At 35.8% G+C, this 13,563-nt stretch overlaps 1 protein-coding gene across 5 annotated transcripts; it reads left to right on the top strand.

The window, feature by feature from the left end:
• On the top strand, positions 1 to 7,804 carry LOC103982965 (axial regulator YABBY 5). Of its 5 annotated transcripts, none has more exons than XM_009400074.3 (6): positions 1 to 422; positions 2,098 to 2,217; positions 2,591 to 2,717; positions 3,062 to 3,110; positions 3,292 to 3,367; positions 7,482 to 7,804. In XM_009400074.3, the coding sequence occupies exons 1-6, from the start codon at positions 354 to 356 to the stop codon at positions 7,605 to 7,607; spliced, it is 567 nt and encodes a 188-aa protein (XP_009398349.2). In that variant the 5' UTR covers positions 1 to 353; the 3' UTR covers positions 7,608 to 7,804. The 5 variants fall into 5 exon arrangements, with proteins under 5 accessions (XP_009398349.2, XP_065037157.1, XP_009398350.2 ...); XM_065181085.1 differs by having other exon boundaries at positions 2,041 to 2,217; XM_009400075.3 differs by having other exon boundaries at positions 2 to 422; positions 2,600 to 2,717.
• The last annotated feature ends 5,759 nt before the right edge of the window (positions 7,805 to 13,563 follow it).

Genomic DNA, 13,563 nt, shown 5'->3' with positions numbered 1-13,563 from the left:
TGCTGGTGAGCAGAAGCAGGAGAGAAGAAAAGGCAAGACAGCACCAGTAGACTCTCACCAACTCATTGAATCAATCATAACCCTTCCACCTCTCCTCCTCCTCAAAATCTCCCACACCACCATCATCATTTGGTTTTTGTACCCCAGCTAAAACAAAGAACACCAAAAAGGAGGAAGAAGATTAGGAAAGCTTTCTTTCATTATATATTGCAGAAGCAAGCATACCATACGCCTTGTTCCTCACATCGCCTCTTAGCTTCTTCTACTTCTTCCTCCTCCTCCTCCTCCTCCTCCCCCTCCTCCTCCTCATCTTATGTAGAGAGGCTACTCCTCCTAGCCTTGGGAGATCGGCAATGTCTGCCCAAATTCTACCTGAGCGCATTTGCTACGTCCACTGCAACTTCTGCAACACCGTCCTCGCGGTATAGATCTTGCCGGATTGTTCTTTACCTTTTCCTCTTCTCCCCTCTTCTCTCTTCCTCCTCTCACTCAAATCATGCACGGAGATCTTTTGTCTAAGCTCCTTGAACATCTTTCTAGTTCTTAAGGAGGTTTGCAGCTTGAAGAGGGTGACCGTATCATGAAAGTAAGCGCATGTAAATATCTGAGATGATTGTGTCATGGGACTGACCACATGTTTGAGTCATAGAAAAAGGTTTATTGATCCTGTTCTGTTTGGTTTCTAGTCTTCATTCTGCCATCCATGTAGAACACAGGAATAAGGATGAGTATTTTATCACAATGGAATTGGCGCAGAAAGCAATATATAATCAAATGATTTGACATAACACATGCATACTTTTGACAGTTGAATGACAACTATGATATCTAGTGTTTGGATGTTCCCACCCATGAGGAAACAGTGGCCCTATCTTCACCTAAAGTAGCTCTTATGAAATATGAGTTGATGCTCCAAAGCAAAATAGCTGACACTTTTTAACATCCACTGCAAAGCATTAAGTTTCATTTCTACTGGACAAAAACCCTTCAATTTTTTAGTACTTCTGTTGGGGGTTTCATTTTTGTTTTCTATATCAGGGTGATACAATTCAATTAGACTCAAAAGCCAAGGTTTTGTTTCTTGTACGGTCAAAGGTCTCTCCTTTTCTCAGAGATTCTTTTCTACCTTTTCTTATAAAGAATGTAGAAAAAATGTTGCTTAAAGGTGTTTGTTTGCTCACGTAATAGTCTCCGATTCTCCCTTGGATGTCTTGTAAATGATGAGATCTTATGTCTCGTTGATTCAAAATTTCTTTGCCGCCCACCAAGGGAAACTTTGAGGGCCAAGATCATGCTCATATCCGTCACAGAATCGGTTCCTTTCTATCCAGATTTGAGATATTTCTTCCCGATAAGACAAAAGATTTCATCACATTCTTCGAGAATTCTACCTATGACATCTCTTCGCATCCTTCTCTTCCTCCATTTTCTTCCACTATGGTTTCTTTTATTCTCTTCAAAACTTTTCTTCTCCTTTCCTCGTTTGGTATCGATAACCTTCGAAGCAGAAAGGAGAGATGAGAAGACGAACAGCTTGCTCTTTCTTCTTTTTTCTTTCCTGGATTATTTTCTTCTTTTGAGTTAGATTTATTCTGGCTCATCTTAACTCTGACTCACTTCGATTTCCGGCAGTAGCAACTGCGCGCTTGCTTCCTTTCGAGAGAAAGTCTAAAAGTCCTGCAAGTATTGAGCTCTAAAAGGTCGACATTGGGAAAGGAAAAGTAAATGCCTCGCATCCTCGTCTAAGGAGTCTGTTCATCTTTTATTACTAAGCCTAATCCACCTCCTACCTTTTGCCTTTTACAGCTACTCTCTTCACGAAGACAGTTAAATTTGACTGCGTGCATGTCTTTCTTCTTCGAACTACTCTTTCTTTTATGCTCCCATATCTCCTTCTCCATCTAACTCTCATTTGTTCTCCAATTGTAGTTTCCTTTTCATCTTCTTAGATTTGCTTTTTAACTGTGTCCAGATTTGTCTGTCACTCATTTTTCTTAGAACAACAAAGCTGCAATAATAATTTCTGTTCTGCAACTGCAGCTATAATGCACCAGCTTTTCTCAGCTCCAAGTCCATGATAGTTTGGTGATCATGCAGGTCAGTGTCCCTGGCAACAGCTCCTTCAACAATGTAGCGGTACGATGCGGGCATTGTTCAATTCTGTTGTCTGTCAACATGGGAGACTTGCTTCAAAGACTTCCTTTCCAAGATTTCCAGGTTTGGAGTGTTCCCTGAAGATCTTTGATCTAGTCTTTGCTCAGTGATGAAAGGTTTCAATATGCTATCTTTCTTTTCTCTTGTCTACTGCATTGGAATGGCAGAAACTGTGTGTTCTTACACACAGTTTATGTGGTGTGTAGCTCATTAATGAATGTTATCAGTATATTAGCCTCTCTAAATGTATTGTCATATACTTTACCGGAGAGGTTAGCATTAGTTGCCTTTTGGCAAAAGAAATAGTAGTATAGCACAAAGTAGAGAAAGGTGAGAAGTCTTTTTGGTGTTTGAATGCACTATGCATATTATTAAGGGTTAATATATCAAATAATTTAGTTTAAATTTTCAAGCACTTCACTCACACTTGAATCAGAAATTGCAGACCTGCAACACAGCAGCTCAAGGTAGCAGGATGGAATGTGGATCACCTTCAAAGTTTAGTAGGTCTTCCTTACTGTCCACAATGCCAAATTATCAAGAACAAATGCTACCTACTCGACGTAAGCCTCTAAACCTAACTTATTATCTTCTAATTTTCATGATTAGCAGCAGATAATTGGCATGATAGCCTTTTAAGGACCTTTTGAGTACACATTCATCCAACAAAGGTTAGACAGACTGCACAATGGTATGTGTGTGGAGTACAATACCCTATGGACTAAAAGATTGAAACACATTATTCATCATTCAATAACAATAACACTCGTCGGCCATCTCTTATAACTTCTATCTTTTTGTTGATTTCATCATTTTTTTTCTTAATTATATCACCGGCAATGCTAGTTAAGCATAAACTATTATCGATTAATCTACTGATTTCTCTTTCTTTTTTTCTCGAAAAAAGCCCCGGAGAAGAGACAACGCGTGCCATCTGCATATAACAAGTTTATCAAGTGAGGATATCTCATGCTTGATTTGTTTGATTATTATTTTTTAATGGAACATTCATATGATAAGCCTCACAATGACAATTATACAGCTCAAGTAAACCATAATGCTGACAATTATACAGCTCAAGTAAACCATAATGCTGACAATTATACAGCCTCACATAGTGTTTAACTGCATGTGCAGAGAGGAGATACAAAGGATAAAGGCTAAGAATCCAGAGATCAGCCACAGAGAAGCATTCAGCACTGCAGCAAAAAATGTAAGTAATACACAATTAATGTTGCCACATAAATAAAAGAAAGAAAAGTTATCATTATATTAGCTTGTGAGATATATATATGAGTTAAAATCTTCAATTACTTACCATGAGCAAAATATATATGATCAGTACAAGATAGCTTGGGGATGCATCTGACTGATCCACTAATTTCACTGTAGTAACATGTGGGATCTAATAAATGTAGCATCATTATTTACTTATCTTTCTCATTATTGAGTGATGATCTTAAATTATAGGCTTTTCTACTGAATTAATTTGGTGTAATCACCATAGAAGCTAAACAGCCTGACTGGAGAACAATCTACAGTAGTTAACATCATAAATTAACTTGAATTTTTTTGGTCAAAATGTAATTCATCAACCGCTATAATTAATTGATCAATGTTAAAATGCAACATTTACATAGATTGGATTGTGAACTGTTCAAGACTAGTTATATCTATTTTCAAACACTAATTCCTATAGATGCTTTACTCCTAATTAAAATGACCCTTAACATCCCAATGCAAAGCATTACAGAACCATGCAAGGTCTTGCAACAGCATACAACCATTCAGTTAACTCAAGTATCATTGGAATAGTTTGACATTTTAAAGGTTGTCTCACCTTTGTAAATGTCTATAGAACATATTTCTACTTTATTTTGTTGATTATTTATCATATAGTGATGTTAATTAGGAGCAAAAAAAAAGTAAAAAAAAAAAAAGAGTTAAGATGAGATTTGATCTTAAGATCTTACTATCAATAGTTAAAGCTTTTATTAACTAAGTTATCGGACATCCTCAAACTTATTGAATAGGGTCTTGAACTCTCAATACTTAATTGATCGGTCTAGTATATCATCACGACCAACTCAATATTTTAGGTATTCAATTTTCTCATATGAGGCTTCCGATTCTCAACCTTTGGTAAGTGAGTCAAACACACCTTAAAATTTATTGGATGAGGTTTTGAATCATCGAACTTTTGATAAATGAGTATCGTATACAACCCTCGAACCAATATTTGAAGTCTAATATTTTGTCGGATAAGGTTCCATACTCTTAAGTTTTGATAAGTGGATATTCTAGGTATAAAAATTTATCGGATAAGGTTTTAGTAGCTCAACCTTACACTGCCATATTATTGACACTATATATTTTTGAATTATTTATAAGAATAATTGGTTGATTAAGATATCATTAATATAAGAACTTAAAGAGTGGTTGATTCTTTCATCCAGCCAGAAATTCATTAGTATCTAGACATTTCTCAAAGGTAAGAAGGTTACTTTTTAGAAAACTAAAATCTGAATGTTGTAATGGATCACATCATCAAATTCCAATTAAAAAGGTCATCTATGACAAACCACCATATTGAATCTTATATTGGCTCATCGATCTTTTATTGCATTGACCTGTTATTTGAATCAGTAGAGCTAACCCCTATGATGATATTTGCTTCTAACAAGTATTTTTCGCATCAATAGTTAGCACATCTCAATCCTTAATTTATATGTAATCATATGCATCGGCCATATTATACTTGTTTTTATATCGTCTTTCGATCAAGTTACTGACCACAACTATTTTTCCAAGAAGAGCCCACCTGAATCTGATATAAAGAGCTTCTAATATACTTTTAAATCTTACTCAAGGTACTTTCTATGAAGTCAAAATGCAACACACATATAATGATGAAATTATATAGATTAAAATACAGGTGTAACTAGTGGTGTGTATTGTGAACTGCAGACCATGATGATGAAATTTTAATTACACAATTATATCTAACAAAAAAGAATTCACTCATGCATAGATATTTATGAACATGAACCTTAATTAACATTTTCTTTAATGAAGCTTTTTATGATGGGGTATATATAGGTCAGATGATTGAAAAGATATAAGCACCAGAAAATAAAGAAAAAAAATTGGCCTATTTGTAGGGCTAATCATTATGAGGCTTGATTAATGTAGGAAAGAGAAAAGATTAAATATGGAATCAATTCTTTGATAAAACCAAAAATATGTAGCTTATTGTTATCTTTCGATTGAACCACTGTGATCTTTCTGTTTGTACTGGGAATACTAACATCATGTGGTATCAGAATGTCATCATTCATGATGGGTTAAGTGCTTGTGGAACTCTCTCTCTCTCTCTCTCTCTCTCTCTCTCTCTCTCTCTCTCTCTCTCTCTCTCTGTGTGTGTATATGTATGCATATAAAAATTTAGATAGAGAGAGATTTAACCTAGAATCCGATCATGAGTAGGGTTTCAGTTCTACCATCTCAAAATCAATTACAGGGGCTCAAAATGGAAGATCACATCCATTAAACATATTCTTTGATATTCCAAATACATAGAAACCAAAATTAGTGTGATCAGATTGTATATTGTGTACTCCTCAAACTAATACTGGTATAAAAGGGTTTATGCATGAAACAACAATTTCAATCATTATAATTCACAAGTGAAATGATTTATCATGATCTGAGAATTATCATAGAAATACAGATTAGACCTAGTATATTCGGAGTGAATATTTACCTTAGGTTCCTAAAAGATAATTACATTGAAATACTTAATGAATAAACCATAATTTTTATTTTTTTCTAATTTTATACATAAATTATATACTTTTTATATGTTTTGTTTATAAGTTAAAGCTATTACTTGATCAATTAGATGATATAAGCAGATAGGTGACAATCTATTCGTTATCTCTGAAAATTTGGTTTCATGGTCAATAAGATTTCACCGTAAATCCTAAACTCTAAACTCTAAACATTTGGCTAAATTTACTTCACGCAGCTTTAATGTCAATTTTGCTGTGTGTTTTTGAACTGTATAGGTTTGTAGAATAGATGAAGCATGGAATTGACTGTTTGAAGTTTGAACTGTAAGATTTGTGGCATAGATGAAGGATAGGAATTTAAACCAAAAGCAGTAAACAAAAGGAGGCTTGCTACACAGCATGGCCCCTTATATTCATTCCCTTTCTCCAATATGTTATGTCACAAGTACACTGCTCATAGGAATGTTCTCAATGCACTCTTTAACTCTAGTTTACAATGAAATAGAACAAAGATTAATAGCAGATATCTGCTCACATAATTCCTGCTCTATTTGCTGTATATAGGAGCCACTCCTGTTAACTATGTCTAGGGCTGAGCATTCATTACGTGGAAAGTGAAAAATGGAAACTAGTGGCATATATTTGATGTAAGGTATAACATATATATCAATTGGCAATCTATACAATCCAAAATTATGTTCAACTCAATGTAGGACTAGCCCTTAGTCCATCTTGACATGCAAAAATTTTCATAACAGTAAAATTTGATCCTGTTTATCTTTGTTCTTTTGGCTCCTCCAACCCGAAATGGACTAAACCAAGCTGATTGCATTCATTCGGTTAATTTAATTTACTCTTAGGTATATCTCACTTCACTGTTTCTGGCTCTCAATTAATGCTTCTTTGGAGACCAATGTAAGACAAAATGAACAATCATAGTTGAATCAGAAATACACAGTGGTTTAACCTTAACATGGAACTTTTTCATCATTATGTGATATGTTGTCTCAAGTCCTTTTTCATTAATTTTTCCGACTTGGATATTAAAATTACTAATAGAACAAGCAGTTCTTATCAATTTTTTACAGTTAGCCACACAAACATTTTACCAGAATTGAGATCTATTTATGATCAATTCACTAATTTTGCTAATTCTACTTGTCCGTAACCCGATTTACATATTTATGATCACATCAATGCCCTATTGGACATGATTGTTTTTATAACTATCACCTTATTATATCTTTGAAATTTCATTACATTCTTGAAGTCAAGTACAATGTACATGCCTTTCTTCTTTGCAACTCCTTTATTTTTCAGTTTCTTAAGTAGCTTATGTTACTGATATTTGACATAAAGCACTTGAAAGTTTCCATCAAGAAAGAACAAACAAAAATAGAATAATGCTCTTAATATATTTTCCTTTCTTCATTCACCTACATGATAATTTACAGCAGGAAAAAGGCATTTACAAAAATCATTTTTTCCTTCCTTTCTCTCTGCATTTGAACTAACTTTATTTTGTTTGACTTGCAGTGGGCACACTTCCCTCATATCCAGTTTGGGCTAACAGTTGATGGGAATAAGCAACCAAAGACTGATGAACAAGTTGCTGCAGCAGTCACTGCACCAGAAAGCCAAAAAGCTCAGAGTTTCTTCTAACTATTAATCTGGAGAGTGAGTAGATGCTGCAGTATATGAACTTGCATTCTGCAGGTCAATATGAAGTCCATTTTAAGTATCTTTACTTTGGAAACTTAATTGTAATAGGAAAAAAAGCCTTCTAAGCACTTTGCTACTCATGATCATTTATATTAATCCTATGCTATGCCAAACCTAATAAGCTTAATTTTATTTCACTCTAGTCTATTTCAACATTAGTCACACGTAAATTGTATGTGTTTGACCCCCCTTAAATCCTATATTGGCTAGAATCTCGTGCATTATGTGTTGATACTAGTGACAATTCTTTGATGTCACATTCTTCATCATGAACACTACATATTTTTCCCTTGATGCAAGAATGCTTCAAAAATCATGTCTCTTTCCCCTTTTTTTTTAATGAAGTTTCAATCATCATAGATCATATTTAGCACAGCCAATATTTGATCTGAAGTATTATAGTGTTGAGACATCAATCTCACCCTCATACACACCAATATATCTTTAGCCACTAAAACAGTAGCTGGTGCATTGCAGACTCAATTAATCCTGATATGTCCGAAGTGAATCTTCATGCACCTTAATTACCTCAAAATACTTAAAGATTAAACAATAATTTTTTTCATATTTTATAATAGTTAGCTACTTTTTTTATATTTTGGCATTACTTAGACTTATTATGTGCTCAATTAGGAGAATAAGTAGATACTTGATAATGTTTTTTTTTCTGCTCCTTGTAAGTGGAAATGTAGTTTCATGGTAAAAGGTGTTTTATGCAGCATATATATTAATTCATAAGACACTTGTGAAATCGTATTTCTTCTTCACTTTATGATATCTATCTAGATATATGACATCTATTTGTATTACTATTTAACGTCAGTTAATTATTGGTTACTTTGCTTGTTTGTAGCTACAACTAAGATGGCCCTATGCATTCTTAGCCTATGTTCATAAAGCTGAAATCTGTGCTGAGAGTAGATAAAATCATAATCCAATAATAGAGCATTAGCTGATACTTCTGAGTAGATATGCATAGCTCCTATAACCTATACGTCCTTTGTCTATGTTCATAGGCTGACTTGTGATGGAATGTGGTATACAGAAGAAATTGGCTTTGAATTTTGTGGGAAATCTCACAGGATTGACTGAACTGCTTCTTAAATAACAAGCTGACATGGGTTCAGATATTCACTGTCACAGTGATGTGGGGAGATTTCTCATCTACAAATGCAGCAGTATAGAGAAATAAATTGGTTATCCATCTCATATTTGTAGGACTGCATTGGATATTTAACAGGTAGGAATTTAATCATTTGATGAGTTCTATCAATCAGATATCAAGAACTCCAAACATAATAGACACTAAAGATAAATAAGTTACATAAAGTTAGTGTCAATTTGTTTGGGAGAACACTAAACATGTTACATAAAAAGAAAAGTAAGATGGACTTTTACAAAATATATCTCAAAAGTTTTTCTTATTTCCAATTTCTTTATAACAAAGATTGTAAATATAAGCATATTCATAAAAAAGAAGTAAAACAAAGTATGCAGCAAAGTGTTCTACCAAGCATCAAGAAGGAAGTTTCAGGACTTACAAGAACAAATATAAATTAGATGAGATATAAAGGCTTCAACAATATCAGCAAAGGGTTTATACATGTAAACAGACACATCTGTAATCCTAATAATCTCATGATACATGATGACAAGTTCATTAATATATGCATGAGAGAGTGAGAGAGAACGGGAATGGTGAGATGATGAAATGTCATATCAACAGTGACTGGGAATGTGGTGAGGTGATGAAGTGTCACAGTCAACAGTGATTCAGAATGTGTAGGGCTCTGCAACCGGGAACACGCCAAGAACACTCCCTCCCACGAATCTCTCCCTCTTTCTTTTTGGTCTTCCGTGAATTCAACGCAAGATGATATCACTTCCACCGCCATCAGCAGCAGCAGCAGCGGTTGCAGGCGGTTGCAGGCCTGCTATATTGAAAGCCAACCGTAGACGACGACGACGCCGGTGGATTCCAAGGAATAAATAGTGATATTGTGGCATCAGGATTTGACGTACCTATCCTTGCAAAGTCTCATAATAACGTTTTTTGCCCTTGCAAATTATACATATTTATATTTATATTTATAAATTAATATTCTTCATATATACATATCTTCTATTAATATTCATTCTACAGTTTACATAACGGTTACCAATAATTAGTTCGAGTTAAAAAATATAAAATATGTATAGTATCTAAAATATATTTAATATTCTTATTATCATAATAATTTTTTGTTGATGATAATTAGAATTTCAACTGATATATATATATATATATATATAAACTTCCATATTTAGAAACTCTGTTAATGATTACAACAGTTTCATCATATGAATCATATATATGGTGGCTATCTCAGGATACATACATATGTATGTTTGTGAGGGACGTATACCTGCCTCTGTGTGTCTCTGTGTACGAGAAAGAGTACTTTTGCCTTCAGTGTGTGCGTGTGTGTGGGAAAGAGGGAGGAATGGATACGTCTGTCTCAGGACACACATGTTTGTTCTGGATGTATACGTGTGCATGCATGAGAGAGAAAGAGATAGAGAGGGATGTATACGTCTGTCTAAGAAATGTGTGAGGGATGTATACATCTCTCTCTGTGTGTGTATGCGAGAGTGAGAGAGAGAGAGAGAGAGAGAGAGAGAGAGAGAGTGATGCATACGTCTGTCTCAGGGTGCATTTAAGGCTAGTTGGCTAGCCACCAACTCATGTTACTTTATTTTGCTTCTCTCTTTCTCTTCTTTAAAGTACCACGACGCCATGGCTCAGCCCAAAGTACGGTACTTGGATTTTTTGTTTCTCTCTCATCTCACGTCGCTGTTCACAACGTGTTGGCATCAATTTGCGATTCCTTTTCATGATATGAATGAAGTAAAGCATCATATATACTTATGTTATTTACCTTGCTCGATTACTTAAATGACAAAGATGCTGTACACAAACATATGGATCCAACAGCTTCATTTTTCCCGATAAAAAGGTTCAAAAGTTTCATGGTGGAGCAGTCCTGTGCCCTACCACCTTGCCCTCCGTGTCTTCGTCACATGCACCATTACTCAATGCCCACAAGCTACTAGCTTCAAGGATGCTGTTGTAGGTGTAGCTCTCTCTCTCTCTCTCTCTCTCTCTCTCTCTCTCGGTCTTGAGAAGTTTTTGGCAGCCCTCCTTTCGGTCTCTGAAACGTCACTTCCATGCTCTATCTTTTGATTCTATTGATTTAAATGAGGCTCGACGAATGCTGAGGAGAGAGAGAGAGAGAGAGAGAGAAAGCTGCGATGATGCTTTCATCTCTCACGTTGTTCTTCCAGCAGTCATCTCTCTCTCTCTCTACCTATCTTTCTGCACCGAAATCTGAAACGTCACTTCACGGTAAAAAACGTTTGCTATACTTGGACTATGTACGTTCAAAGGCGTGAGTGCAGCGCCACATTTCGTGCTCCTCCGATTCTATTCATTTTAATGAACTTGACGAAGGGAAAGAGAGCTGTCTGATCTGATCTGATCATTTCATCTCGTGCTGTTCTTTCTCAGTTTCTTTCTCTTCCAATTATTCTCTCTGCAACAAAGTTTGAAACATATATATTCACAAGATCTAAGATCAAATCAACCGATTGAATCCAAAAAAATAGAATCTGAACCCTCAATTAATTCAGCTTACTACTTAGATTTAACAAGTATCTCTTAATTTTCTTCAAGAAAAATTTGAGTGTCTTCAATTATGAGAATCACATAATAGGAAACTAAAACTATATTCGTTTTCTCTTGTGTTGTCTTCCATCCTCCTACACTATCAATTCCAATATCTGAAACATCACCTCATGTCAACAGAGTGTTTCATACTCACAATTCAAGCTCATCTGATTACTTCTCATATCTTACAACTTGTAAACTTTTAGGGTCTTTGCGGCTTCATCAAACCAATACATCGGTGATGGCAAATAACAGTTGTGCATTAAATCATCTTACGTTCATTATTCTGATCAAAGATCAGAATCTTGATGTAATCCCATTACACATAAGAAATTTAGCAAAATTCGATCCTGTTATATGATAATCAAATTAAATTTATGCAAAAAAAATAAAAAATATATTCCTTCATAACATCTAAAGAAGATAACCAAAGTTAAATATATTAACTATATTACACATTCAAATATGTTATACACCCTTCATACTACAATTTGGTGAACGTATGTCATGTCATCGAAGACATTAGACACTACAATTTGGTGAACTTGCATTGACAGTATCCATCAAGGAATTCGAAACCGACTGGACTAGTTGGGATGGACTGATATTTATCGGTCAAGGCATGAATCGAGACATGAATTGCCCCTTCATGGGTGGTTCGGATCCAGTTCTTTTTTTCACATAAAATGCTTGTATTCAGGGTTTGTGTCTCTTCTCCTCGGGAGCTATCTCGTCTGTCGTTAGTAGACCAATACATCTCCTCCTTTCCTTCTTCTTCCTCCTCATCCTCCCCCAACCCCTTCTTCTTCAGCTCAAGTTACTGAAACGATTTCTCTAGTACTTGCCGTAGCAAAACCGTATACATTGTCCCTTCCAAATCATGCATTGTCAAAAGCCTTGTGCATTAAGCTACCTTTCTTGTAAATGTTTAGTTGTTAACACATCTAACGATTTAGAATCTCATCCATCAGAACACCTCCAACTCTTTTCCATTCTATTTATCACACCATACTGCATGCAATAGATCGAGAATCTGAATGTAGCAATGCACATATACAATTGCACCCGCACCTGCCTACGTTTTGTGTGAGGTAGTAGTAACATGATATGCACCTCCAACTCTTTTCCATTCTATTTATCACACCATACTGCATGCAATAGATCGAGAATCTGAATGTAGCAATGCACATATACAATTGCACCCGCACCTGCCTACGTTTTGTGTGAGGTAGTAGTAACATGATATGATCTTCCATCTCCAAATCATCCTTATTTGGAACCCAATTCTAATTCAACAGGAACACAACGGTCGCACCGTATCAGATTGACCAAAGTCAGACAATGATAGCAAGCAATCAACTTTGAAATCCACATCTATAATGTTGCACTGATATGCACAGAAGGATCGGATTCAGAGCCATATCGACATAAAATGAGACTTCAGGGCTCCAGAAGCGTATATAGAAGAATAATAACTTTAAATAACCGTATATGATATTTGTATGTATGTATAATTCATCATGGGAATGCTATAATCGCGATGGAAAGAGAGAGAGAAAGGTAGGGAAGGAGATAGTGAGAGTGAGGAAAGAAAACGTATCGTAATGGAACCGCTTCTACGTCGCCGCCGTCGTATAGTTTACGCGTACAGAATAGGCGTATTTTTCTACGTATCTTAGATCTTATTCTTACCCTAAGACTTAACCTAGCGGGTGAACCTTCTTACTTGACCCACTTGGTTACTGGGGTCTTCCGATGGTTGCTCTTTCTTGGGTGATCATACTTCGCACGACATTTCAAGGGTGATCTAAGTGTCTGCCAGAACAGCGTGCAGCATTCGACCCCACTCGTATATTAAAACGTGGATCCTTCTGCCACCATTAAATCACCAGAGAATATATTTAGCCTCTAAAATAATTACCTGTCTGGGGATTACTGAAGATTATGGGGCCCTTCCGTGACCCACCGTCGGAGGCCAATGAAACACGAAGATGGGACGGGCCAACTGTAAACGGCCACGAAAATTCTGTTGGAACTCCTTCGCCAACTACCCGATCTCGCACCCTCTAACCAATCGTGACAAGGCAACGGAAGGCCTTCCTGATAAGTCCAATCAGCACCAGGGTAACTTCTTGGTTAGCGTTCGAAGAGTATAACGGTTGAGATTCGTCGTCTCTCGGCTTGCGGTCG

The sequence above is a fragment of the Musa acuminata genome, chromosome BXJ1-4, assembly GCF_036884655.1.
Source record: "Musa acuminata AAA Group cultivar baxijiao chromosome BXJ1-4, Cavendish_Baxijiao_AAA, whole genome shotgun sequence".
Classification (NCBI taxonomy): domain Eukaryota; kingdom Viridiplantae; phylum Streptophyta; class Magnoliopsida; order Zingiberales; family Musaceae; genus Musa; species Musa acuminata.
Note: the sequence above shows the minus strand (reverse complement) of the source record. Positions and strands in the feature narration are given on the sequence as shown.

Coding starts and splice junctions, on each gene's coding strand:
- LOC103982965 (XM_009400074.3), top strand. CDS start 354: ATGTCTGCCCAAATTCTACCTGAGCGCATTTGCTACGTCCACTGCAAC. Junction 2,718..3,061: donor ACAAATGCTACCTACTCGAC/GTAAGCCTCTAA, acceptor TCTCGAAAAAAG/CCCCGGAGAAGAGACAACGC. Junction 3,111..3,291: donor GCATATAACAAGTTTATCAA/GTGAGGATATCT, acceptor CTGCATGTGCAG/AGAGGAGATACAAAGGATAA.